This window comes from Planococcus citri, chromosome 5, assembly GCF_950023065.1.
Source record: "Planococcus citri chromosome 5, ihPlaCitr1.1, whole genome shotgun sequence".
In the NCBI taxonomy this organism is placed as follows: Eukaryota; Metazoa; Arthropoda; class Insecta; order Hemiptera; family Pseudococcidae; genus Planococcus; species Planococcus citri.
Window position 1 is genome coordinate 28,902,760 of NC_088681.1, and position 27,847 is coordinate 28,930,606.

At 34.2% G+C, this 27,847-nt stretch overlaps 1 protein-coding gene across 3 annotated transcripts in view; it reads left to right on the top strand.

The window, feature by feature from the left end:
* Positions 1–27,847, top strand: part of wdb (widerborst) — a 90,511-nt gene that overhangs the window by 46,456 nt on the left and 16,208 nt on the right. For all 3 annotated transcript variants that reach the window (XM_065366556.1, XM_065366557.1, XM_065366558.1), the window contains exons 3-5: positions 18,813–19,009; positions 23,916–24,017; positions 27,743–27,835. In XM_065366556.1, the coding sequence (XP_065222628.1) occupies positions 18,813–19,009; positions 23,916–24,017; positions 27,743–27,835 (392 nt within the window). The remainder of the gene's footprint in view (positions 1–18,812; positions 19,010–23,915; positions 24,018–27,742; positions 27,836–27,847) is intronic.

The window sequence follows — 27,847 nt, forward strand, 5'->3', positions numbered from 1 at the left end:
CCCCTTCGTAAATCAGTCGAGTTTTTGTGATTTACATAAATTTTGAACACGTCCCAAAATCATCTTTTTGAAGGTCACCTCCACCCTTATGCAAGGTGAAAATTTTGAAGATGCACGTTTTTAAATGGGACAGGTGGTAGGTTAGATACCGTCCTTCATTTTGCAGAGCATTTTCTCGATTGCCGATAATAAAACAGACAAAATCAACTTCTGGAGCACTTTTTCTTCTATGGATTGTTGTCTATTTCTTTTCATTCAAAATGTTCTGTTAGTAAATATTTTCAAGAATTCTATTGTTTTATGAAAAATTGAAGGAACGATCCGTTTCCTGTTGTTACAGTATTATTCGCAGATGATCAAGCAGTACTAGCCGAAACAGAAGATGACCTACAGAGATCAATGTATAATTTAACAAAGACATCAGAAAAGTACGATATGAGAATATCTTCAGAGAAAACAAAAACAATGGCCTTCAAAGGAAAGGAGCCAGTAAGAAGCAAGATTGTAATAAATGGAAAAATCATTGAACAGGTCAACAATTTCAAATACCTGGGAAACACGATATCATACCAGGGAGAAGTAGATGTTGGTGGAAAGATTGCAAAGTTCCTGAGAGTCACAGGACTGATAAATAGGACCCTGAGAAGCAGTAAGGTGCGAAAAGAAACAAGATTGAAGGTGTACAATACCCTAGCAATACCAATGATGACGTATGGAAGCGAGGTATGGGCACTGAAGAAATCTGATAAAAGAAGAATAACGGCAGCAGAGATGAAGTTCATGAGGAGAACGGCAGGGGTGACTCTCAGAGACAGAGTCCCATCCGAGAAAATAACAGCAGATCTCGGAGTGAAGGCAGTCATGAAGAAGATAAAACAGTATAGGAAAGATTGGAGAAATCATGTCAAAAGGATGGAGGAAACAAGATCACCAAAACAGGTCCTCCAATATACACCAACGGGGAAGAGAAGCAGAGGGAGACCAAGGAGGAAACTCACGGATACCTCAGGCTCATCCTCAACAGGTTCCACACCGCAGCAGACAGGCCAATAGGCCTACCGCTTATAAGGAAACGACGACGACGATGAAGGAATGATGAATTTAGACCGATTTCAATTTTTCTTGCTAAAACCCGGGTTTCAGGATATCGTTTCGCACTCTCTTTTTGTTTTTTTGTAATTCAGTAAGTGGTGGAAAGGCTGTAGTACAAGAGTACGTAGGATCCAGAACTTGAAATGATCTGACAAAAATTCCAATTTTTTCCCTCCAGCTTGACCCTTATTCATTGGATTTACTTTTAAACCATTCAAGTGGACCGGGAGAAAAAAAAGTCGACCGATTTTGACCAAATTCAGCAGAGAACTTCATTTTGAGTTGAAAATAACTCAGAAAACATTTTCGCTCCTGCTGCAACCCAGCCTGTTTTGGGAAAAATGATCCCGGCTTAAATGAAAATATTTGAGATTCTTGTGTCGATCTATGCTATTGCCGTCAAAATTCTGGACCACTTTCAGGATTCTATTGAGCGTTTGAAAATTTGCAAATCGCTTGTTTTTGAATAAGTTCGTATTTTGAAAATTTTTCTCCACAGATATTTCGTATTAATTATGCCAAAATATTGAAAGATATCATTCCTGGAACTGGGGAAATATTTTGGGAACGCAGTGGTGCCAATTTTTTGGTCATTACCAATTTAAAAAAAATCGAAATTTGTTAAAGATTTCTACCTGACTATGTACAATAAGCTAAATTTTAAGATGATTACGTAATTATACCTAATAAACTAATTGAGAATTTTTTTTTCTTTGTTGCAGGTGAGTTGAATTTGAATTTAGCTGTGGAAATGAGAACAGCTTAGTACGAACCTATTTGTGAGTCATTTTCTACTTTTTTAGAAGTATTTTGCTTAATCGATTCAAATTATTGATTCTGAAGTAGGTGCGCCTAATAAGGCTACATTAATTTGTAGCAAATTTTTAGGCTGTACTTAGTATTAATGAAAATTTTTATTTATTTCACGGAAGTAATTTAAAATTCTCTACCTTATGGTGGCTCAATTGATTTTCGTCCTCTGCAGTCAAATGAAAATTTTTAACCAAGTGATCATGTTTTCCTTAATTGTTTTGAAAATTTTTTTTACAAAAAAATACAAATATCATTTTTTGTGGAAAAACTGAAAAATGTTTTGAAAGTGGATGAAATTTGCCATAAGATCCACCTGCTAATTTTTTCTTTAATTTATTTCGATTTTAAACGCAGATTTTATCAGCTTTGTATGGCTAATGAAGGAGAAAAGAAACTTTTTTCCCCTTCAAAATAGCACTTGAGCTCTTAACTTCTGATCTCCTCACAGCTCTAAACGTTGAAAATGGGAGGATAGTCTGGAGGGGGGGGGGAGCATTTACATAGAGTATTAGAAAAAACTGTTCGTTGTGAGCTGTGGTTGTATTTTTTCAAATTTGGGAGTGAATGTTCTGAGGTGTTTTCAAAACATCTTCGAAGGTAGAAAAAATACCTGAAATTCAACGAAAACATTTTAAATCTTTTTAAGAAACCATGGCTTACTTTAAACTTTCACCAATTGAGCTGCTTTTCTCATACGTGCACATTTTAGCTCGATGATTAAGGCGAATACAATTTTCCACCGCCGAATTCGTCGAAGCAGGGAAAGGGGTAAAATGGCCCGCGGTCGTGACCTCTTGCGTTGGTACAGTGTATAGAAGTAAGGTAGCTTCGCGTCTTTATATATGCTGAAAATTCCTTGATAAGCATTTCCGCCGCAGGTGTCGGAATTTTGATAGGATGCGGTAGACCAAGCGGCGCGGTGGTAGTCACGCGGACCGAGCACATGCGTGTGCCGCCTATGAAGACGACTGACGATTTCATATTATGAGAATCACAAGGATACATAAGGGTGTGTAAAGTTGCGTTTTTTTTCTCGCTTTTCCTCCTTTTCGTTCTCTTGCTGTAAGGACGAACCGAAATGTGTACGGTATGTAGATACTATGTATCTTGCTTTTTACGTTGAAGCCAAAATGATGGGTACGATGATAGTGTGATGAACCAGCGTTAAATAAATCATACGTCTGCCAGCCTGCGTGCTTTTTAAAACACAACATTAACCGCAAAATGGGGTAACGGTTTAGCTGGTGGCGGTAAAGCGCCTGGTATTCCTTTCAAAATTGCGCTTTAGAGGTCGTAGCGAGTCTACAGGGTGTCCTATCAAACGTCTGGTGTACTTTGGGGTTGGATTTACCACTAACCAAGTTCGAAAGATAAAATTTCCGGCAGATTTTTGGATTCCTTAATTTTAAAGAAAATCATTGAACAGGCCAGCCGATATTGTACTTACGTAGTTTGAAATATTGTGCACGAATTAATCGGAAAAGTCAGAAAAACTAGTAATTTGATATTGTAGGTGCTGAATTTTGTAATAGGACTTTTTTATGTAAGATTCTTTAAAAACTGAAAAATCTGAAAGTTCACTGAAAGCTTCGAAATTGCTTGAGACGATCATCAGTCGTTCTTCTGAGGGGAGGGGGTTGAAAATCGATTACATTATAATCTTAATTTCCCCATTCCATCAAATTTTGATTTTTTCATGGAAAATGAACCTACTTGAAATTTTCCAAAATTCGTTACAAATTGAAAAATGAAATTATGCATCTTAAATTTTGTTTACTACATAATGCATTTTTTGATATTCTTTCAATTTTTCAGTATTTCGTCCAAAAATGTTCAACTTACGTCTGTTACGTACAATGTTTCCCCTTTTAAGGTAAATTTTGAAATTTCTCCCCCTCCCCAAAAAAAAAAATCGAAAAAAGCATTTATGTAGAATTTCCTACTGTCTACGAATAAGCATTCGTCGCTCATCGTTTTGTTATAAAAGGTGGTAGAAGTCGGTTTTTTCCTCTCTTTGTTATTATTTTCGATATCGCGAGAAGCTTTTTCGTTTTGCTTCGCGATGGCAAGCGAATCTGCGTGATTGAATGAAGGCAAGGCGAAAGCAAATTGGCGGAGTGATTGTCGTATGAGTATAGAAACGAGAGGAATTCGTTATAGAAATATTACAATTGGCATTTTTTCCGATCAAACGTTGTGTTTTGTGGATGAATGAATTTTATTTCTAAGCGTTCGTTTCTTTATTATATCAAAAAACATCGGCGAAGATTTTTATATCGCGAGGTTTTTATTAAAAAATATTCGTCGTCGGTGGCATGGCATGGCAAGGCGAAAGGAAAAGCAGAAGTTTATCGAATATACGTACTCGTATATTGTAAAAGTCGTCTGAATGTTATGTTTGGTGGTGAAATATGCATAGGATGAAGATAGTATGTAGTGCGGGGGAGTTGGCAGAATTACGTTAAAGAATTTGACATAGACGAGATACCGTTTTTCTTTGAAAAGATATACTCTTACAATTTCAATCGTTTATGTATAAGAAAATTTAATAAAAATGCTAATAAAAATTTAATGAATGATAGCAGATGAAACGCGATCCCGATCCGACGCAATGTTACCACTTGACTGGTAGTCTGATTTTATTATATTTTTCGCGAGTATAGTGATTGGGTTGGTTTTCATTTTTTTTTTTTTTTTTTTTTTTTTGGGTGGGTGGGGCTCGTCGATCGGAAAACTTATTCTTATCTTTTGCATGATAGAAAAAATTCTCGTTGTGGAGTTTTTATTAAGAGGGTATCCATAAGAAACATGAAATCCTTCAGAATTGATTGAGTTGAGTTTTTGATTTTTTCCTTTATGAAATTCTTAAATTTCTTCAGAGTGGCTGTATTAAGGTTTATGGATCTCTTCAAGTATTTTTGAAGGAAGGATCAACATTTTTAAAAATTCTGAGCTCAAGGAAAGATTTGTTTCCTAATGAAATTAATGACGATTCGGAAACGTAAATTTTTTTATTTCTCTGTCTACTCATTTCCCCCTTCTTCTTCACCGTCCTGTAGAACTAGGATTGTAGGATTCTCGCGTTCAGCGATTTTACGAAGTTAGCGTGGCGCGACAACTACTTTAATTGATTGTCTGCGTCACTCGTCGACGAATTTCTTTGAATTTAATAGTTGTCGAATTCTTTCTCTTTCGTACGTTGATAATACTTACGTCTACTGCACACAAGTACTGCACGTAGTGACACCGATTTGCACCGCGTTTGTCGCCGACTCTCCGTTAAACACTGTGTAAGTGGTGTCGTGCATTGCATGCTCGAAATATTTTCGCATTGCTTAATGTAGTAGATATGTCGTGTTCTTGTTTGCGGAAAACTTGACAGAGGAAAGCGGTGCAATTCGCAACTTTCAAAGTTGCAACAAATTGGAATGAGAATGACGACACGAAGCACTAGCGCGAGCGCGAGCGACGCGACGCGACGTGGTCGACGACGTGACGCGATAAGTTCGCCGATAGCGAAGAGCTTTTCCGACAAAGTTTCCAATTGCAATCGACTGGGAGTATACGTGTGTAATAAACGTATCTGAAGCACGCGTTCTTTACTAATACATATGTATATTACATATTATAAGAAAAGTATTGCGATACGAGTTGCTAGTTATGATGTTCCTACACCCTGCCGTCTTACGTACGTGTACACTTCTACAGTATGTTTCAAAAGTCATAAAAAGTTTGCAGGATTTTGTCCTACAGGCAGTTCCAGGGGTCCAGGGGCGATGTTGAATAGTTTTGGATAGTACACGGACTTTAGTTCAAATTTTGGATTTGTGGTTAAAACGGAATAGAAAAAACACTTCCTGGTGATCTTAGAACCACCCTCAAATTTGGGGCCCCTAAAATCAAAATTGGCCCAAACCATATTTTTCCTGTAGAGTACTCGTTGTGAGGAGATTATTGTACTCAATTACTCATATATGTTTTGGTTTCATTTCAGTTTTTTGCAAAAAAAAAAATTAAGGGGGGGTCTACAAATTTGGTTTTTGGGGCGTACCTCAACCCTATAAGACGAAATCTGTTCATGTTTTGAATTCGTGGCTAAAACAATTTTTAATCAACGTTTAAACCTCCTCCCCAATTTAGTGCCCTTATGTGTAATATCGAAATTGACCCGTCAGTATTATTTTTTGTGTGGAGTGAGTACTGTTTGAGAATTTTTAGTTTTTATCAAATGCCTCTGTGGAGTCCTAAAATTCCAGAAATTTGTTTTTTGGGACATATCTCGGACTCTATAGGACCAAATATTTTCCAATTTTGGATATAAAGTTCAAATGCTATTTATGAAAAAAAATTTTTCCAAGAAAATTTCATGTTTGTGTTGAGACCCTTTCTGCCAAAATTGGGGTCTTTAAATCAAAACCTACCTTACCCATGGTGAAAATTTCACTCATTTGAGTTGAACTCAAGCCTTGCAGAATCACTCTTGAAATTTGCCTTTGCATTCTAACATTTTTTAAAATTCATATCTTTCACTTTCACATCTCTCAAACTATTCTTAAATTTTCGAAAAATTTCCGATGAATATTTTTTCATGTTTTTAAAATTATTAGGGTAATGGGTATTGATGAAATGATATTGTCGATTTCGTTTTTTTTTTTTTTTTTTTGTTAGAAATACATATAATAAAGAGATACTTGTTTTGGATTTTTTAAAAAGATTTTTTCGCGTTTAATGCCAGAAAAAAATCGGCATTATTTACGTTTAAGATTTTCCAACTTATTCTGATCTAACTTACCCCCAAAAACTGCTTCGGAAATCGCGGATCATTTTTTTGGATTTCACGATAATTTTTTCTGAAATAGAATTTATTTTGTTTTGCTCACGTCTTGTGGATGAATTTTTTTGAATTTTCAAGTTTATTTTTCAAGAAAAAATACTGATTTTACTTTAATTTGAGGAGTGAGGACACTTTGTTAAAGATTTGATTTTCGGATGAAACAATGAGGGTGGAGGGGAAAGCACAGAATTATATTGTTATAAAATGAAAAAATGAAAAAATTCCAAGAATTCAGTTTGTAAATCTGAATTTATTTCACCGTCCGAAGGAGCTTTAATTTAAATTTGGATTCCGGAATTTTTATTGAAGTTGCCTGGCGTTTGACGTCGATTTTGCATGCATAATTCTCGAGATAGGCATTGCACTAGTAAAGAGGGGTAGCTTGGGTCAGAATGTCAAAAAATATGGGGCATGCGATTCGTGAATTGGCACTTTTTTGGAGCCGGTGAACACGAATATGACTTTGATTTTTTTTATGGGATCCGTTTCTAACTCTCAGCCACCACCACCACCACCACCCCCTCGTCAAAATTCAAACTTGACCTCAGGGGTGTAACTCATCGATTAATAGGTTTTCATTTTCATGGACGGTGAACCCGAATATGATCTTAGTTTTCTGATCGGATATCATCTTTATCCTGAGCACTCGTCTCCCCTTCCCACTGTCAGAATTTGAAAAAGTCATCCAACCTTAGTGTAAGTATGATTTGTGCTCGAATCATAGCTATAGTTGAGTTGACACGAGGTGGCAGAAACTATTTGAGCTTGATTTTTTTGCATTAAAAGAATACCTTTCTTGACTTGTGAGAGCGTGACTGTTGAACGATGAATTTTTATATCCCCATTGGAAGTATCTACGGGACTAAGTCTAACTCGAGTCGCTCAAAAGTTATCACAGCTTTTTTAAGACTTTTGGGACGTACTGTGCATATTATATTACACGCACGGAAGTTACGTCGACCTGAAAAATTCGCCTTTCTTGCCGATAATGCGTCGTCAAAGCTCGGTAAGTGTTCATACGTCGAATACAAAAGTATGGGAAAAGGTCAGTGCTTTCGTGATAGCGATCGCATAGTACACCTTTTTAAGTGCTCGAGTCCGTCAGTATGCGTATGTTTTATTGATTTTTCACTGCGTGGTGATGGAAAGAGAGTGCTGGCAGCGGGTAAATGAGTATACGTGGTGAATGACACAGTTAGCCGAAACATTGACGTCTGTGTTATGTGTACTTATTTATCGTGGTCGGTGGTGGTTGATTTGATTAATATACGCGAGCGGTGAATGGAATGGCGACGGACGCGTACGTAATAATAATTTATTATCTATCGATTATTATTAATAGCATGTTACGGAGCGTCGTCGATTCGGAGAAAAATGGAAAAGAAAATTTGAAAAAAAGAAAGAAAGAAGAGACGGTTAAGAAAATTTGTGCTCTGTATTATAGCGATGATGGATGAAGAGAATTCGAAGGGTATACTCGCGACGCGAAATGGCACAATATATAATTTGACAAAATGGAACCGGATAAGGCGAAAATTTCCAGACGATGGAAACACTAAAACGTTGCGAGATTAATTAAATTTTAACGTAATCGCCTCCGTCGCGCGTCCATATTGAAAAGTATCAGCGTGTGTACGAAAGAGGAGCCCGAGCTGCTTTGGCCCGTTTAATACGGCTTTCTCGCCTAGTTACTTTATAAGTTGCACTTTAGATTGCAAATTAATATAATTAGACGGCGTATAAAGAAGGTACAAATTATACGGCTCGGGCCGCGTCGTCTTATTCGTGTATAAACACAACGCTCCGCAAAGAATACCAACTTAAGTGAATTCCACCACTCGGGAGTTTTTGCGAGAGAAAAAAAAACAACAGGGAGGGAAAAAAACACGCGAGAAAATTGCTACGAGAAAACCTTTTATCGTTGACAACTTTTGTACTGTTTCTGGGGATGTCTAAATACGCGAACAAATGACGCGAAAATTTGTACAATATGCGTATATTTTTTAATGTTTTCCCATCCCTTTCCCTACCCTTCTAATACCCTGATGACGAACGACGAAAATCGCATGTCGGATGTTTCCGCACGATGAAGGTGTGATGGCGAAGTACTCGAATGATTTATCGCCTTTTTTCCCGCGATTTAAAGAGGATTTTTTTCATACGTGGGTATCTATGCTCGATATACGTAGATTAAAAAGGGAAAATAATTCGCGTTTTGTGTGTTTGATGTGACTGGATACCAGTCAGGGGCGGCGATTCGCCAATTGTAACGTTGGTAGTTAAAATTGATGTTTACGAGGCATCAAATTATAGGTCTATTATGACTCTTGTGATTCGTGTAATTTGAACGAATAATAATGCTGCTTATTAGACGATTTAATCGTTTTTTTTTATTACTGGCACGCACTGAAGTATCAATTTTTTGACCATGGGGAAAGAGTTTCGGTTTTCTGATGTGCTGCAACAATTGTACGAATTTTTTTGCGTAGAAAAACTTCGAATAATTGGAGATGGGAGGAAAATGGTGCCGTAGCGAATTGGAGGTAGTGAAATGACAATGAGTGATGAAAAATTATGAAATTTTGGTCAAATGGGAGACGGACTCTCCGAATCTTCGAATAGGGGAGGGGGTAGAGTCGAAACAGTAAAAATATGGAAATTACTCGAAAACGTAGACATGTTATCAAGCCCTTAAAATGAGAAAAATAATTTTTTTTCTTGTATTTTTTCCATATTTTTGAGGTTGAATATTTTCAAGGTTTTTCTTGCACCCTTCTTCCCTCCTTTTGTCATCTCCTCGATGAATTTCGTGTACTTTCAGATCTGATCAGAATCTCGAGAAAAAGTGTAAATTTTGAATTTTCCAAAAATTTGAAAGCACCTTGTTTTTACAGTACATGTATGACAGTGATATAATATGTAGATTACGTAATCATTTTCTATTTTCTTATATTTTCTTTCACGAGGAATCTCTGAAATGAAAAAAAAAATTGAAACGTGAGCATTTTTTACGGCTTCTTAGTGGTCTAATGACTATACAAAATGTTTCGGAAACACGAATCGACCACGCATTTTTTTTTCAACGCAAAGCTCTCGTCCCTTTATTATAGTATGAAAATACTGGGTGGATATACCTCCGTGTGTATTTAGGAAAAAATGACTTCTTTTCTATTTAAATAAATACCGAGTTGGTACAGATATTTGAATTCGTAATTGAAATGGAAAAAAAAAAGTAAAGAAATATTCAATTAAAAACGCATAAAATTAATTACGACGGATTTAAAATAAATTGAAAACAACAATGTAACCGTCGAGGAAATAGGAAATCGTTACGGAGTCGAATTTATTTCCAAGTTGAGTTACTATACAGAAATGACTGAAGTTTAATGTAAAAAAATTTCATTTAAGTACCTATCGGCGAATTATTTTTTGAAAAGTGAAATTCAAGTTGTACGATCGAGAGAGAAAAAACGAGTAGTTTGATTAAATTGAATTTACATTATTGATTTTTTTTTTTACTGTCGTCGAAATTGCCGGGTGATTAATTTTTTTTAGAAAGGGAGAAGAATAGATGATGCGAATTAGAAGCAATTTTTCTTTTTCTTTTTTTTTTCTTTCAAAGTACTAACTTTTTGATTTTTTTTCTTCGTAAAGTTTTTAAAAGCGAGATTTTACTTTGAAGTTATTTTCGAACGATGTTTTGCGACTGACGACTGACGTGGTGCCTAATTTCGGCCTCATCGTTGTCGTGGTATTAATTAAACGTAATGGTAAATTTTGACATGACGATTGTTACGAAGTCCTTTTCTGTCTTTTGCTTGATGAGCCTTCGTGATCCAATAAGTAGAAATGTAGGTAAGAACTATTTTTCGTTACTATATAGGAAAACTGTCGTTTTTCTTTTATTGAAATTTATAACTGGTGTTCGTAAAATTTCTCAGTCTTTGCAGGATTCATTTTTTAAAAAAAACTTTCGGAGTGTGACGTGAAAAATTTCAAAATTGCCAATTTTTCCTCGTCGTGCTCAAAGATTTAGGTAATGACTCTCAATCGAGGTGTTAGGAACAAGGCAAGTTTAGTCGAAATGTTTTTATGACCTTTAGTAACATTTAAGGCATCTTTTAATTGAATTGCAGGTCTTTGAGATCGATCAGCATTTCATTCTGATTTTCCATTTGGCTTCCTTACTGGTAAATTTTTAGCTTCTATACTAACATCAGTTCATGTATATTCGGAATCACTTTTATTACTTGGAATAAATTAATTTAAATCGGTCTCGAAGCTATTTAAAAATATAAGGGGGAAACAAATAAAAAAACAAAATCAATAAATGCACTTGAAAATGGCAAAATTCGTAATCGATTCTCGAACACCACACGCGCTCTGAAAACTTGACCTAATAAAAATAAACACATTCACGTGCAAAAAATTATTCGTATATTATCAAAGGTTATTATATAATCAAGTAATCATACAGAAGAGAAAACTTTTCATAAATCGACGACGTGAAAGGAAAAATCCCTACGTACCTATCGTTAAGATTACTCAGCTCTGGTCAGCTTCGGCGATGTAACGTTATTTTATATGTACCATCGATATAATAATTTTTCGAAAGAGTTAATTAAGCTAATGAAAAAAGGTTCGTTCGCGTTTGGTTTTTCAATGTGCAACTAATCCATATTTTTTTTTCTCGCCCCGATAGTCACCGTTTTCGAATTGACCGTGTATTTTATCGAATTTTTTTAAATGGTTGGAAATATCTGCTAATTACGTGCGCGTTGTTACGAAAATAATGGTAAACTATCTCGATTTTATCAAATTCATCGAGGTGATATCATATCCGCGATGGTATTTTGTAATATTGTTCGACGAGAATTGATACTCGCTATATTTGGATATTTATCCGGTATACAATACAGGGTGTTTCGTGAATCGTCTTTCATTCTGGAATCCATTAGAGTTGAAGAACTTATTTTGTGGAAATATGTTATACCTAATGTTCGTCTAATAGCTGGCAATTTTTTTTCGACAAAACTGCCTTATTAAACTAGTCATAAGAAGATGGAAAATTATCAAAAAACCATGCATTTGAATTTTCAATTCGTATAGGTACTAGAATGCCATTTTTGGGAAAAGTTGAGAAAAAATTGAAAAAAATGATGAATTTTTTGAAAGGCATATGAGAATTTTGTAATTCAGGTCATAAATGCGAATTCAGGCATATTTTTTTAGCGTATTTTGATCTTCAGAGGTCTTTTGAAAAAATAACGAGAATATCAGAATTGTCCAGAAATTTCAAATACCTTGTTATGGCAAAAAAAACCCGAAGATCTATATATTTTTTTGTGTAAGGGGGGGGGGGGGGTGAACTGCATATTCAGTGTTTTTAAGGGCATAAAAAAATCCTACGTGTTATATTGTTGGTTTCAAAACCTCCTGAACGTCCAGTGTATTGATCAACGAGATCGAGAAAATATGTGCATTGTGCATGGACAGGGACACTATACACATGTGATCAAATTACCCATCCACGTGTTGTTGTCCTCATGTGTGATTAAAATTCGCGTACCTATGAGATTTTTCTTCACACAAGAAAGAACTATCAATGTTGCGGGCTCACGTATCAAATGTTGCATATTGTTTTGGAAGAAGTTGGTGCGGACACGATAATAATAAATTATGTATTAAATTTCGATATGAACGATAGGAGGACGCGATGAACGGAAAACTAATCGTATGGTCGCGGGATATGAAATCGCGAGAACATGATGATTGATATGGAAAACTCGACAGACGACGGATGTGATAAAAAAAAAAAAAAATAAAACAGTGAGCACTGAGCATAGGGCTCCGACGACGAAGAGCAGTGTGTGAAGTGTGAACGAAGGTACTATAATACTATACATGATGATATTATTATCGTAGTAATTTATTTTTATACACTATTTACGCCGTAAAAACTATGTTACAAGTACTTACTACTTAATCTTCGCTGTATGTACTCGTAGTACGAGTATCGTTAACTGATACTATTATTTACGAGGTGTGTCTGGTTTGTTTTAGAAGAGCCACCGAGACACGGATATGTTTCGGCCAAGGCTGCTAAAAAGAATTCCGGTAATTTTTCCGGTCGATGGGGTTTTTCGGAAGAAGACCAATAAAGAAAGAGAGAAAGAGAGCGAAATGAGAGAAAAGCTATGTAGAATTACATGTAGAGACCAAAAGGTCGTCGTAAATTTCGTCTGTGTGTTGTTCTGTTATCGTGAAGTTGTAATTTAATGAAATATTAGTCTTTAGGGGGGTATTAAAATTGTTAAAATCATTTTATTAGGTATGTACAATCCGATTCTAGAAATTTATTCCAATGCTACATAAATTCGCAATATACGTAGGTATACGTAATGGCTGGAATTAGAGATGTACCTGTGCCTTAATCGAACGTGAATCGCTTTGGTCGTAAAGGTGTCTAGAGTAATGGAAAATATTGACCGGAAAATTTAATCATGAGAGATTCGAAAGGATGAAAAGTTTATTCTTAAATCATGTTCGATGGATGTTTTTATTCGTGTTTAATATGATGATATGAGTCAAATGTGACAAATTAAAAATAACGGTAATATAGCTTTTGTAATTATTATTTTTTTTAATGAATTTTTTATTTAAAAGGGTATGAAATAATGTCAACCATTCTTTGTATTTTTCAATTGAAAGTATACGTATTTCAAAGCTGGCTCTAAACAAAAATTGAACTGTGGCAGGTGTTTTGGACTTCAGAGAAGCATTTTTGAAAAGTTTTTTGCGGCAACCCTGTTTTTATTTCCATCATAAATTATCACGATCAATTTGTTTTTCTCGTTTTCTTGAAAATCGCAATTTTTGAAGAAATTTTTAATTGAGGAAGTGATGAAGGGTTGGAAAGTTTACATTTTGAAATTTTGAAATTTTTTTAATTTTCTATAACGCTTTGCAGTCTGAGACGAAACTGTAGGTGGGGGAGGGAGAGGGTCAGATTGAAAATTTCTGACTGGCCTCAGACAAAATACCAATTTTACCAATTGATATGTTCATATAACTAGTTTATAGCAATTTTCATTTTCTCTTTTAAATTTTTGGGGTTTTCATTTTGGAAAAAATAGATGAATTTACCCGAGAGAAATGAGCGCAAAAGCTTTCGAAAATTTGTATCTTGAAAAGTAAAAAAACGATATTTCTTATGTGAGGAGATTACGAGTATTTGTTTTGTCTTCGAAAATTCAGAATTTAATATGATTTTTGTAGAAATTTCAAATTAGGAAAAGGAAATCGAACAGATCCAAGCGAAGCGAGAGCAAAAGCTTACAAAAATACGTGTAATTTAAGAATGAAAATTCAATTTTTTGCCTCCGAACAGATCATTTTCCAAGCATCTACTATAAAATTGACGCAATTAGCTTTACTTCGGAAAAATTTTCAACGAATCAAATCTTTCTAAATTTTTTACTTGCTAAATAAAATTCGGATTTTTAAATTCATTAATTTGTTGCACTTTCAACACTTGACTAATTTTTTAGAATTCAGTCAATTTTAAAAATTTTTAAAAATTTGGCAATTTTTTTGAAATTTTTACAAAATTTTGTCAAAATAGTATTTGCTGATTTTTACAGTCATTTCTGCAAATTTTTTGAAATAATGTCAGGGAAGTCGTCAAAATTATGAAAATTGCCAACATTGTTGTCAATTTTTCAATTTTTTTACAGTTTACTGTCGAGTTGTGAAAACAAAAAATTCGCCAATTTTTTTTGTCAAAACATAATTTTTCAGCTCAAGTCGTAAAATTTGCCAATTTCAAACAAAATATGGTCAATTTTTGAAAAAATTTTCCGATTTTTTGATGAATTTTTGAGTAGAGAAATGAATGTACCCTTCCTTTCACCTCCAGTAGTTTCATCCCTGCTTACTGTATCTTTATGATGTGAATTTGGTATCAGAAGTAAAAAGAATGAAGCTTGCCAATAATAAGCCTCAATTCGAAATTCCTACTTCGGTGCTAAAATTTAGGAGACTCATTCTGATGTATTTTTTAGTTTTTCACTCGAAATACATACCATGGTGAACAAGAGCAATTATTCAAAAATTAAGTTCAATTAAACTTTAAGCTGGTACAGAACTGGAGACGTAGATGAGAATTTTTTCAGAAGTTTGAGGCCCCTCCTCTCTGTGCATCTCTCCTGCTTCCTTTTAAAATATTGTTTTCAATTTGTAGGTATTACTTTATCAGAAAACTTTTTGAAAAATTTTGTAATATTGAAACAAGTAATCGAGCAAAGCAGAGAAGCAGCTGGCAATTTTCATTCCCCGCCTTTAAAAAAAAAATATGAGAATTTTGATGGGTGTAAAAAAGTTTATGAACGAAAATATAAACTGAAAAAATTTTTACAGAAATGGTTGATTTAAAATTCTCCATGTTAATTAAATTGAAAAATTATGCCACGCGGTGTGGAATTAATAACATTAGAAATAAACCTACTCGTGTAAGGTAAGAATAATGAAACGTGAAAAATTTCTTTTCGTTAACGAACTTGTGCTATAAAAAATTCCAGTCCAGTTTTTTTCTTTCAAATATGCACCTATATTAGTTTCTGTTTCGTTGAAAATTAGAAATACTTTCTCTGTCGACTGAACTTATAAGCGAGGCAGATTCATTTTAATAAATAAAAAAAAGGAGGGGACGAGGAAGTCATCGTATCATAAACTCGTGTTACGAAGTTATATTATAGTTGACTATAAAATTCATGCGTACGATATTATAACGTTATCTTCTCGCTAAACCTTTTAAAAGGTATGAACTCGTTTAAGCTCACAAAAGCACGGAAGCAGGAGGCAAGGTCGGAAGTGATCTTCGTTCATTAAGCGAAGACAGTAAGCAAATTTAAAATTTCTACAGCGAAAAGGTATATTTAAAAAAACAGGGCGTAGAAGAATAAGAAAGGAAGATATGCTGGCGAATTATACAACAGACAGGAAGCTAAAAATGAGTAAAACGTTCTTCGTCAATTATACACAAGAAGCTGAAAAACTGCTCGTCTTCGTGTAGACCTTTCGCTGGTGCTGGCCTTTTTTTTTACGTTTATTTATCGAGTCGAGTTAAATTTTGAGAAATGTCACTCGTTTAGAATATATGTACTTTGGTCGAGCTGACTTTGAGAACAATTGATTTTTTTTTCTTTTTCGTTTTTTTGGCCTTATATATTACATGTTTTCGTTGCGGCGAAGAAAATTTACTTCGGTCGAATATCTCGTATATTTGCCGAGAAGGAATAAAGATGATGCGAGCTTAACGTAAATTTATCGCCTTATTGTGAGACGTTGTAAAAGAGGTGCCATGCCGGGTACGATATGACGACTGATACTCGTACGGTACACGAGCTAGATTTGTAATGGATTCTATACCACATTATGGTTATATAGATGAAAAATAAAAGAATCCCATTTCTAGTATGCGGCGACGACGCGAATTTATACTTATCTTAGATGACGATTATGTGAGCTAAGTTGTTTCGAAGAAACGGTAAATTGTAAATAGTCAAATAGATAAAAGAAAAAATCAAACCGAGATTGAGAAAAGTATTCGCAAATAAACGACGACGTGTGCGTCAATAAGCAAAGTTTCGAAAAAAAAATGCAAATAGAACGTCGACTAGGAAGGTTTTTACAATTTTTTTTTCGTCGACTATAGTAACAATGTTGTGAAAATAACACAATTTCGTGAGAAGCGTCTAATTTTGGACACTGGTTAGGAAATAATTTGACGAGACAGGCCTTCAGTGATGGTAAAGTCGTATTGATAGAGTTGTTTTTGAAATTTTGCGAAATTTTCATCAATTATTTTAGCTAAATTGGGTAATTAATTTTCCTCGCAGAAGGTCGAGTTATTTTCGATGAATAGCCGAACTCGTATAATCTATGTGCTTATTTAGTGATTTACTAGTTGAAAATCACGCTTTATTCGTTTTAAATGACGAAGAAAAAAATTTCGTACCTGATTTAACTGTCTTTGAAAAACACTTTCGTAAAAGAAGAAGCTTTAATCGAGGGAATTTTTACATCGCTGTTTCTGCCATTACTGAACGAACATACGATGTTTGAAAAGAAAGAGATTTCCATGATGAAAATTCCAATAATGGAAGTCACTTTCCTTGAAATTTTCAAAGTTTCGTATTTTCTTTTTTAATTAGCTGGGTTCTTAGGGTAACAGATTGGTTACTATCTAAAGATTTTAATTTGATTGCTTTACTTAAACGTTTTTGGTTAAATTTTTCCGCCATGTAAAGACCTTTTTCGATGAGGCGGAAAAATTCGTTGGTAAAAAAGACCTAGAGTGAAATTAAAGTAGTTTTTCGAGGACACGATGGAAAGTTATTGAAAAAATTCTTATGTCAAGAAAGAACAAATCAAGGGAATTTCTGTTTAATTTTTCTCTTCGTGGGCGATATGTAGGTTTTTTCATGAAGTTAAACGTGACTTTTTCTTCAATTTTAGGTGAAATGCACCGAAAGTTTGCTCGATATGCTAATTTTATAAATGACTCGCTTATTTTTCAACTTTGAATTCTGCTTCGAAGAAAGAAAGTGTCTACACATGTTTTTTCAAAATTACGTCTCATCGTGCTTATAAATTTGCAATTTTGACCTCATTTTATCTCCGTGATAATTTTGGACAGATGATAGACGATCAAAAGAAAACATGGGGGGAGGGGGATCAAGAATTTTCGTTTTGAAAAACGTGATTTTTTTTTTCGTCGAAAATTTGCAATTTATGCTGCGGAAGGGGAGCTGCCTCCAGCGTATCGTTTAGCTCAGCTCGCCATTCTGGATTGAGCCAAGGGCATGACTTGCTGAAAAGCAAATTTTTTTCTGAACGCTGAAATAATTGAAAAATTTGTTATTTTAGTCCGAAGTCTCTGTACTTCGATTCATTTTATTATCAAAATAATATCAGAAGCGTGCCTTTTTTTCTTAAAAAAAATAAATAAAATAAAAATGGTCCACTATGCGTCGCATTGTCGAGCTGCCTGTCAAAAGAAGGCAATATTCGCGCGTATTACGTAATTAAGAAGCGTCGACTCGATTTTTACGCTCGTTTTAATGATAAAGTTTTAATTATTTTTCACGTAAATGAAATGGGAACCGAAAAACACGAGCAAAAAAATGAAAAGAACGGACCCGGAATCGCGTCTCGCCGTACACGAGTTTGAAAAGAAAACTAAACGAGTACGATACCTGTACTTTTAGGTCGTTTTAATTAACCGAGTCAGTTGGAAGTACGTATACCGGCCGAGCAGACAGTATTATAGTTTATATGAAAATACAATATTTTTTCTCAAAAAGCCATTTTCTGTGAAAAAGTTGACGCGAAGTTTTGCTTTCTTTCGTCGAAGAAATAGTCGCGTATATGTGTGATTTTTGCACCGGAGCAGCCGGAGGGAAACCACAGAGCCGAAACGGCTACGGTTACAGGCTACAAGGCAGCTCGCAACTCCGAACAGATATGGCATTTTTGCTGCTTAGTCGCTTATTACCGTTATAATGAGTACAAGTATGACACGTTTGGTGCGACCGCCGCCAATCTCACGTGTGTGTTTAACGTTATCAAATCGTAGGCTATACGTATACTTGTAGCGCGAATTTTAAAGCGTGTTTTCGTGTATTATAAAATACAAATAAGCCTCGAACACGATTCGCGAGACCGCCGACCGCCGACCGGCTTTGTAAACCAATGTACTAAAGTGTGTGATACTACTCGTAGAAAGAGAGGTCGAAATACATACATTTAAAAAAGAACGGAAACGAACCAGTTTTGGAATTTTTTTTAACTCTCTGATCGGCTGACGCGAAATGGTGCGGTACGCCGAGTGACGTCAATCAACGACGCGAAATATGACGCTGAGCGCAAGTAAATGAAAATTGTGTTACGATTGTTGCGATGAAAAAATATAATAAAATTGAAAAATTCACATAGGTAGAGGTACTTACTTTATGATCTACTAATGGGTTTTTTGTTTGTTTGTTTTTTTTTTGCTGTTGTTATTCTGTAGATGTGCCATCGTCAGAACAGGAAGAATTATTTATTCGTAAGCTGAGGCAGTGCTGCGTTACGTTCGATTTCATCGATCCCACCGCCGATCTAAAAGGCAAAGAAATTAAAAGGAATACTCTAAACGAATTGGTCGAATATATATCCCAAGGAAGGGGCATCCTTACAGAATCCGTCTACCCGGAGATTATTAAAATGGTGAGTTGGAATTGTCGTATTAGATGTAAGCAATTTCTCAATATTCTTGAGAACAAAATAAATGAAAATGAAAACAGCTGTTTTCAAAATAAACACAGACTTGTTGATGAAATCCCTCCGATGCATTTTCCTGCAAGCAGCAAGCGTCTTTAGCAAACGTGGAACAATGGAAGGTGTCATATCACCCTCTCCACTTATCTCTCAGTAATAAAATTTTGCTTGTACGTAAAAGTTGAAATATCGAGTGATAAAATAAAAAGTCTTTTTTGGGTCAGCTTGTTTGGAAATCAAGGTTCCCCAATATATCAGTGCAAAACTATAGACACTGTACCAGTGTACCTGTGCCCTCCGGGTACAGTGTCTACAATAGTGCAAACAATTAAGTTTCTGATGCAGGCATCGGGACTCCAATTGCAATATGTCAACGTTTTATGACAATTCTCCATATTCGAGGGGGAAGATGAATGAATATTAAAGTAATTGAACCGATCTACTTGACGAATTTTGAATCGTGGAATATCATTTTTGACAGATCGGTCAACGACTTTTTTTTCAAAATCTTTGATATTTACTCATGTTTTTAATTTCGAGAATTCAAGGTGTTGAATTTTCCCATTTCTATGTAAATGCTTCTTCTTCCTCTTTGTTCCATTTCTTCTTTCTAATATGAAAAATTGCATTGGGACCATTTTGTGTCAAGAATCCTTCTTTTTACTTGAATTGTACCTAAATCTTGCTTTTCACCAAAAATTGTTCAAAATTCTCGCGTTTTCAAAAATTGACAAAAATATTTCATGTCCCGAACTCGTTCTTTTTGCCAAAAATTTCCTAAAAACCAACTTTTTAGAAATTGAAAAGTCTCCTTTCGCTTTTTTTTACCTGAAATCGCCAAAGACCTCCAGACAGTCTCCGTTTTCCTAAATAATTGCGAAGAAATGTCTTTTTTTGCCAATAATTCCCAAAAATGACTGTTTCTGGTTAAAATCGTCAAAGTTTTGCTTTTTGACATAAATTCTGGCTTTCTGGCTTTTTACCTTTTTTTTTTTTTTTTTTTTTTTTGAATTTATTAGGTATTTAAATTCAAAAGTCCCGTCTTTTTGCCAAAAATTGCCAAAACGTTTTACGTTCTAGCCCATAATTATCAAAAAGCCCTGCATTCTGTTGAAATTGTCAAAGTCTTGTTTTGTGTTAAATATTCTCGCTTCTCAGCAAAATTGCTAAAAAATTGTTGTTTTCTGCAAAAAAATTTCAAAAAGTCTTTTTTTTCATAAATTGTCCAAAAAGTCTCGTTTTTTTCACTAGAAATTGCCAAAAAGCTCTGCCTTTGGTTAAAATTGTCAAAGCCTTGCTTTTTGCCGAAAACTGGGTTGTTTTCCAGAAACTGCAAAAATTCTCACTGTGTTTCCAAAAATTGCCAAAAAATCTCGCTTTTCCATCAAAAAGTTTCAAAATGATTCAATTTTTATAATTATTATTAAAAATCACAACATTTCAATGTCTGATATTGTGTTTTTTTTTCGTAAGTTTTTTTTCTGTATTTAAATGTTTTGTTCAGGTTTTGTACTTTTTTGGTCACTTTTCGGTCATTTTTTGACTTTTTCTGATTACTAAAGTTACTTCTTTTTTTTTTTTGGAAAAAATTGAGTACCAGTCCTGAAATCGCTTAGATTATTAAAAATTACGAAAACATAATAAAAATTGCAAAATTTGGCAATTATGTAGTTATGTACTTGAAGTTATCGTAAATTGAATTTAAAATGAACATAACTGAGCAACATTTTTTGAAAATCGCTCGAAATTTTTTGGAAATGTCATAGAAATGATTAAATTGAGTAAAAATTGATAAGAAATTGTGAACATTGAGCAAAATATATCAAAAATGTTCAATTATTACGAAGAATTGTGGAAAATAATGAAAAATTGATGAATTTTCGTGATAATAATATAAGGGTCATCAAAATTGCCCATTCAAGTTGAATCTCAGATTTTGGACTATAATTTTTAAATAAGTCATTCAAAAGTCATCAAAATGTCATTCTTTTTCATTTTTTCGATTCGGTAATACGTTCCCTTCTCATTTTTAAAATGATGGGAAAACATTTAATTAACTGAGAGATGAGGGGGGGGGGCACATCATTAAAAAAATTGACCAGCACCAGGTCGAAAAAATGTCAAAAAATTCTATTTTATGAATTTGATAGACGCTTTATCTAGCTCACATTCCGTTCCTTTCTACTCTCTGTTTCAGATTTTCCAAGAAAAAAATTTATGAATTTGAAACGAAAAATTGTATTTTTAAAAATATAATCGAAACCCCGGTTTAAATGTGTTTGGATTGAAAGTCTTAAAAAAAGTTCACCAAAGGTTCAAAATTTTCTAAAGCGAACGAACATCAAAGTGAAAACGATTCATACGCAAGAGAAGGATTATTAGAATTCTAAATGGTCTTATGATTCGTGAAGTTGTGGGCGAAATTCGACTCTTAGTCTTTTAAGGTTAATTTTTCTGAATAATTTTTGTTATAATTTGATGCAAAGTTCCCATGTTTTTTTTTTTTTTTTGAATAAAGTTACTGTCCTTGTTCCTATCAAGCTGAATTTATATGCATCCTTTTATGAGGATAAAAGAGGGAACAATTTTGAACCGTAACACCTTGAATTTTAATTTTATATTTTTGTTACTTAAACAAAAATATACTTTTGTACGTATTTCAATTCAGCGTTTAAATAATTAAACTATCAACTTATTCCTTGTGTTTCTTGTACTTGTAATTTTTCTGACTCAAAATTTTGAAGGACAGACTTCTTCTATTTTTACGTTTTCTGAACGAAACTTTTGCTAAGAAATCTCGAAACAAAATTATTACACATTTTCTCCATTCCTTCTTCACAATTTCCGAAAAAATCCAAAAAAAAAAAAAAACTACTTGCTTGAGTTCATTCCATTTTCTTACGTAAACGAAACGCCTTCATGCAAGTAAATTATATTTTTGTGAAATTGTCGTTTCGAAAAATTTCACAAGTCGAGAAAAACATTTTCCAAAATGCAAATCTTACTCGTTCTTTGTATCGCGGTATTTTCCGAGGTCGTAATAACGTGCGTAATGTAACGTGTGATAATTGAACACGACGATGAGGTAAGCGAAACTATGTGTATTGTACGTACCTACGTGTGTACATTTCAAAACAATCCAGTGTCATAGTAATAAAATCTACCAGCTCGAAATATACAACCGTAGTATACCTGCACAGTGCACATGTATGACGAATTATCGCAAATCGATTCGAATTTTTGTCGCGAGTAGGTAGATATTGAAAATATAATTTAATACCAACGGTGTTCGTTTCGTCTGTGGTTTTTCTCCAAACGAGAATCGGGCCGTTGAAAAAAAGCTGGCGAAAAAAAAGAAAGATGATCGATCGGGTTACTCGTCTATGACCGTGGGCGACGTACAAGAATGTACACAAAAGAAGAAAATTAGATCAAAAAAGGAAATTACTTCGATGTGAAAAATGATTAGAAAATTTTCCGAAGAAATTTAATGGCCAGTTGTGCGATAGATAGGTTTTTATCGAATGTCATTTTTCTTGTATACGGTTGAAATTTATGGATTTAGAGAAAAGAGCCAGACTAGTGGAAATTTTGGCAATAAATTGGGAAATTTTTCGAGTGGTGTTGGAAAACTTATTGAAACATCGAATTCGTATATCCTGAAGTAGATATAGGAGTTCGTTGAAGTGTCGGACGAAGGACAAGTCGGACGTTATACAGTATTTAATTAATGAAAAATGAAAAATAATACTATATTCGCAGAAAATTATGGATCATCGTTCATTAAAATGAACCCTTTTTACTGAAGGATTTTCCTTTTCCTGTTGGCCGAATTTTCCTCGTTGGTCGTTTTATTCGGGTACTTTTGTCTAAAATGTAATGGCTAATGGGTATATTTTCATTTACTTACCTCCAATATCCTGAAATCACAACCATTTTTCATTCAAGTTCACCGTGTCTTGATCAATGTTGTTGATTCGACAACGAAATAACATTGATTAAAAAAAAAAAAAATTAGAATCATGACTGATCATATTTTTAAAATAGAGCTAAAATAGCTGAATAATCCTAATATTACTCTTATTCCAGACACGAAATCCGGCAAAAAAAGATATTTACAAAAACTGCCATCGACATTTCATTATTTTTAAACCTTTTTTTTTTGTTTTTTTTTTGTTTTTCATCAAACGGTTCGAAGAATCAATTCATTAACGCCGAACGTTCGCGTGCAATTCATTTTCCAAACGCGTAAAATTGAAAATTAAAATTTTCCTAACTAAACGGGGAAAAATGTCATTTTTCAGTTGACAGTTTTCTCATTTCGAAGCAAATTTTTTCGCGTTAATTTTAGTCGTGTAAAAAAAGCGATGAATAAATAATCGTCATTATTTGATGAAACTAAGCGTGCTATGAAAAATAAATACTGTGAAAATGCGCACCATTGTCCGGCAGGGCGAAGAGACGACAGTAATAACCTTACGTAGAATATTATCGAATCGGCCCGGAAAAAAAAATTATTGCAGTACGTGTCGAAATTATACATACGTAGACGTACTCGTGTTGAAAATACTCTTTTGCTCGAAAGGATTTTGTATTATCTAATCATTCATCGGATCGAAGCACTAAATGCTAAATTAGCTTAAATGTTGTACGTTTTAATGAATCAAAAGAATGCATAGGTAGGTACAGGTAGAGGTACTTCGTATACGTATAGGAAAGATGGTAAATGGGTTTAAATGATGGTACACCTTGACAAGGAGACCTTTTCATTGATGTGTAAATGTAATGTAAGCTTTACTTTGTGTAGCATTTGTGCGTTAAATTAACATGTCAACGTTTTATTAATGTGTTTCAGATCTCCGCGAATTTATTCCGTACATTACCTCCGAGTGAGAATCCAGACTTCGATCCAGAAGAAGACGATCCTACGCTAGAAGCTGCCTGGCCACACTTAGCTGTGAGTATTGTATGTAAATTGAACTGGTTACGAAAAATCGTTTACGAAATTAAGAATATAGAACAACTATTTAATATGAGGTTGGAAAATGGTCGGTGTTTTTGCGCTTGATTGGTGTAAAATTTGAAGAATGAATGAAGAAGTGTAAATTGAGAAGGAATATTCGAGAAGTGGAAGTACCTACTTGAGAGTAATAACCCTGAATTTTTTCTATTTTTTTTTTGTACCTCATACATTTGGCTTAAAATCCACTTTGAAAAGTTTGAATCAATGTGTAGAAGGAGGACCCAAAATCTGAGGGAAAAAACTGTAAGAATTATTTTTTCATTTTTCAGTGTATTTTCTCCCAGTGATATATTTTTTAGAATTTCGCGAGGAATTTACCATTTAAAAATGCATACGAATCTATTTTTGAGGGAATAATCACTTGAAGCAACCCCTCAAAACCAACTTGGATAGAAAGAACATGCCCTAAAACCTCTGTAACTTCACTTTTAAATGGCGAAGTTCATTTTTAGATTTTTGGTGAACTTATGAACAATCAGAAAACTGAAAAAAATCTGAATCCAGTGAGAACGGTAGTACTCAACTGCGTCATTTCAACTCTCCAACTGATAAAGAAGCATTTTTGAGCCATTCTGTAGCCTGCAACGAGTTTTCAGTGTTCTCTGGAAATGAAAGGACTAAAAATGAACCATGGCTCTTACGAGTAAATTTCAATGAGACAGCCTTGATAAATTTTGTACATACGTATTTGCATAATTGTGACCAAAAAAAAATCATAATTTTTTGAAAAAGTTACCAAAAATTTTTTTAAATTTTTTTTAGTTTTTATGGCAATTTTTTGATATTTTTGAACTCTCCTTTAGTCTCTCCCCCCCGCGCTCCCCCACAAAAAAGCTCTGTCTAAGAAATTATCGAAAATTACAGTTCCTACATCATCCAAAATAGAATGAAATTTTGCTAAAATTACATCGATCTCTCCAATAGGCAGTAATAATAATCGAAGTTACTCTTAGGGAAAATACTTTTTTGACTTTTTCAAAATAATTTGAAATTTATGGAGAAAATTGAAAATTTACTAGGAGCTCCGAAATGGGCATGGGCTAAAACTGGTGGGTTTTCAAGTCGAGAGTGGTTGAATAGATCTAGCATAAGACACCTAATCAAACAAGTCGCTTGTTGAATGTCATTTTGAGAAATCGAACTATATTGAAATATTTTGGTAATGTTCAACAACTGATCAGTTTGAAATTTTTGACAAATTTTCATTCAATTTTGGTGACATAGAACTCTAATTTTTGGTAATTTTTAAGACGTATTTCAAGCGATTTTTGATGAAATGATGAGTATATTTTCGATGTTTTTTTTAAAAACGATTTTCAATAGTTTTCAGTTGTTTTTATGTCATGTTGAAAATTGTTTACTATGTTTCATGTCTCGAGTACCGTTTAACTCAGACAGAAATCTTGGAAAATTTTTAGTGAATTTTTTTTATTGATTTCGTGATTTTTATGATTTTAAATGTAATTTTTGAGAGGATCATTTCATTCTCAAGGTGTCTAACAGGAAATAAAAGTAGGGAAAAAATGAAAAAATTCAGCGTACAATTCGTTTTTTTTTTCAATAATTTTGATTGAAAATTAAAAAATACTTAGTGTACAAATTTTCTTCCAATTTTAATTTTTTGAAAATTTTCCTGTGAAAATTTGACTTTGTAAATTTTTTTGTGTGTTTGGGAGTGAAGATGAGGGGAGGGGAGGGGGTTGAGTGGAGAGATTTCTGAAAATTTGGTTGAAAAAAGGTTGATTCTGATATTCGATCACTTTCAGTAATGTTATGTTCAATATTCACAATTTTTTGCTGGAATTGGCTCCAATTTTGAGGCATTTTTTTATGTACTTACTTGATAATATTGAAGCGTAAAAAAATGTTCGAGATTTTTAAGGAAAATGGTGAAAATGATCAACTCAAATGAGCATATTTTTCGAATATTTTGCTTCGTACGAGTCTTCGTAATCAACTAGCTAAGCTCAACAAAGTGCATTTCCTCACCTTGAAAGAATTTTGTTTTGTGAGAGCTTAATTCAGCCCCTTTTATTCTGAGGTTAGGCAAATATGTGCACATGAGCTCAATATGGGTTGCCTATGCTGTGGTAAGAAGGGAGTTTTTCATGAAAAAACACCCTGTAGATCAAAATGAATTTTTGGTTGTGAATGATTCGACTATAGATCAGACGTATTTTTTGGACATGAATGGACGATTCGTTATGACAAGTGATTCGTTTTCTGCCTGTCGAAAAAATTGTATTATGACATTCGTTCATCATTTTGGACAAATGTTCGTCTTGAAGAAGATTTATCTCTTGAATTTATTCATTTTTCGGCAAATGATTCTTTTTGAATCGTAGTTACGATTATACGATGTGTATCAATCGTAAACGAGTACCTAGACTTACGTAGTTGTATACGTACCTTTTCCTTACCATCCACTCGAATTAATTGAACATTGAAGAGATACTTAACATACCTGAAAATGCACTATTTAATGGATACCGAATCGAAATCAAATTGCCACCCTTTCGCTCGATTACGTCATTACATTCGAGCTTTACGAGCGTAAAAGTACCTATGCATAGATGTACACATACATACGTACGAGTAATATACTCGCACATGTAGTAGGCTATGTAATGTACTGCACATATTGGCTGTAATGGTAATTTATGTAAATTCATCGGAAATATTCCGTTTGCTTACGTTTAATATGCGAATGGTAAATTCGTCTATAGTTGGCGAAACGACTGGCAATAGTTCGACTTGGTTTACCGTCGGCGTCGAGGCTCGAGGATGCCATCGCCGCCACCACAACCGCCAATTAATGAATAAAAAATAACGAAACCCCCGCACCGAGGAAAGGGTGAAATGCCGGAGAAACGTACCTACTCGTAGAATGAGACTAACTACGCCACGATATTTTAAACGGATATGAAATGAAGGCAAAAAAAAAAATGAAAATGAAAAAAAAACGAGAGCCAACATATACTATGTACCTACTCACAAACCTTATAATATGGAAAAGCGAAAAACGTAATTTTTTTCATCTCTCTCGTTATTGGTGGTAGGATGTGTAATATGCACGTATGCTACATACATTTACGTATATCTACGCCTATTCCACTCGCTAACGATATTCGCATAATATCGTACGTATATAAAATGGAAAATATGGTGGAACTTTCGCAAAGGGATTATTTCATTGTACCGGTATAATGGTCTGGGTAAAAGGAGAGCGAAAGACAGGGCAATATGTCAGGGTAAAAAGAAGTCGCGACTGGCGTATACGACGATAGGCAAGGGGCTGCTGTGCAGTCGAAATGACGGCTGGCTAAAGGATTGATGTTCTTTGTGAGGCAAATTGTCAACTTTGGTAAAATATTACGCTGTTGCTTTGTGAGCTGCTGCATTAAAAGTCATGCACGAGGAAATTGTAATTTGTACGTTGGAAAAGCCGACTTTCTCTCTGGTGACGTTGAGCTCGAACTACATATAGACTAGATTTTTCAATTTGTTAAATATTCAGTCAGCTACTTAGCTATATTTAGTAAAGTTAATATCGCATAAATACCTACTTAATATGTATTTGAATAGAATAGATATCTACTTATACTTTTATCGAATGTTCGTATTAATATGATGATTTGTGTTTAATCCGTGTGTTGCAGATAGTGTACGAATTATTCTTAAAATTTTTAGAATCACAAGACTTTCAGCCGACGATTGGCAAAAGAGTTATTGACCAAAAATTTGTTTTACAGGTAAGACGAAAT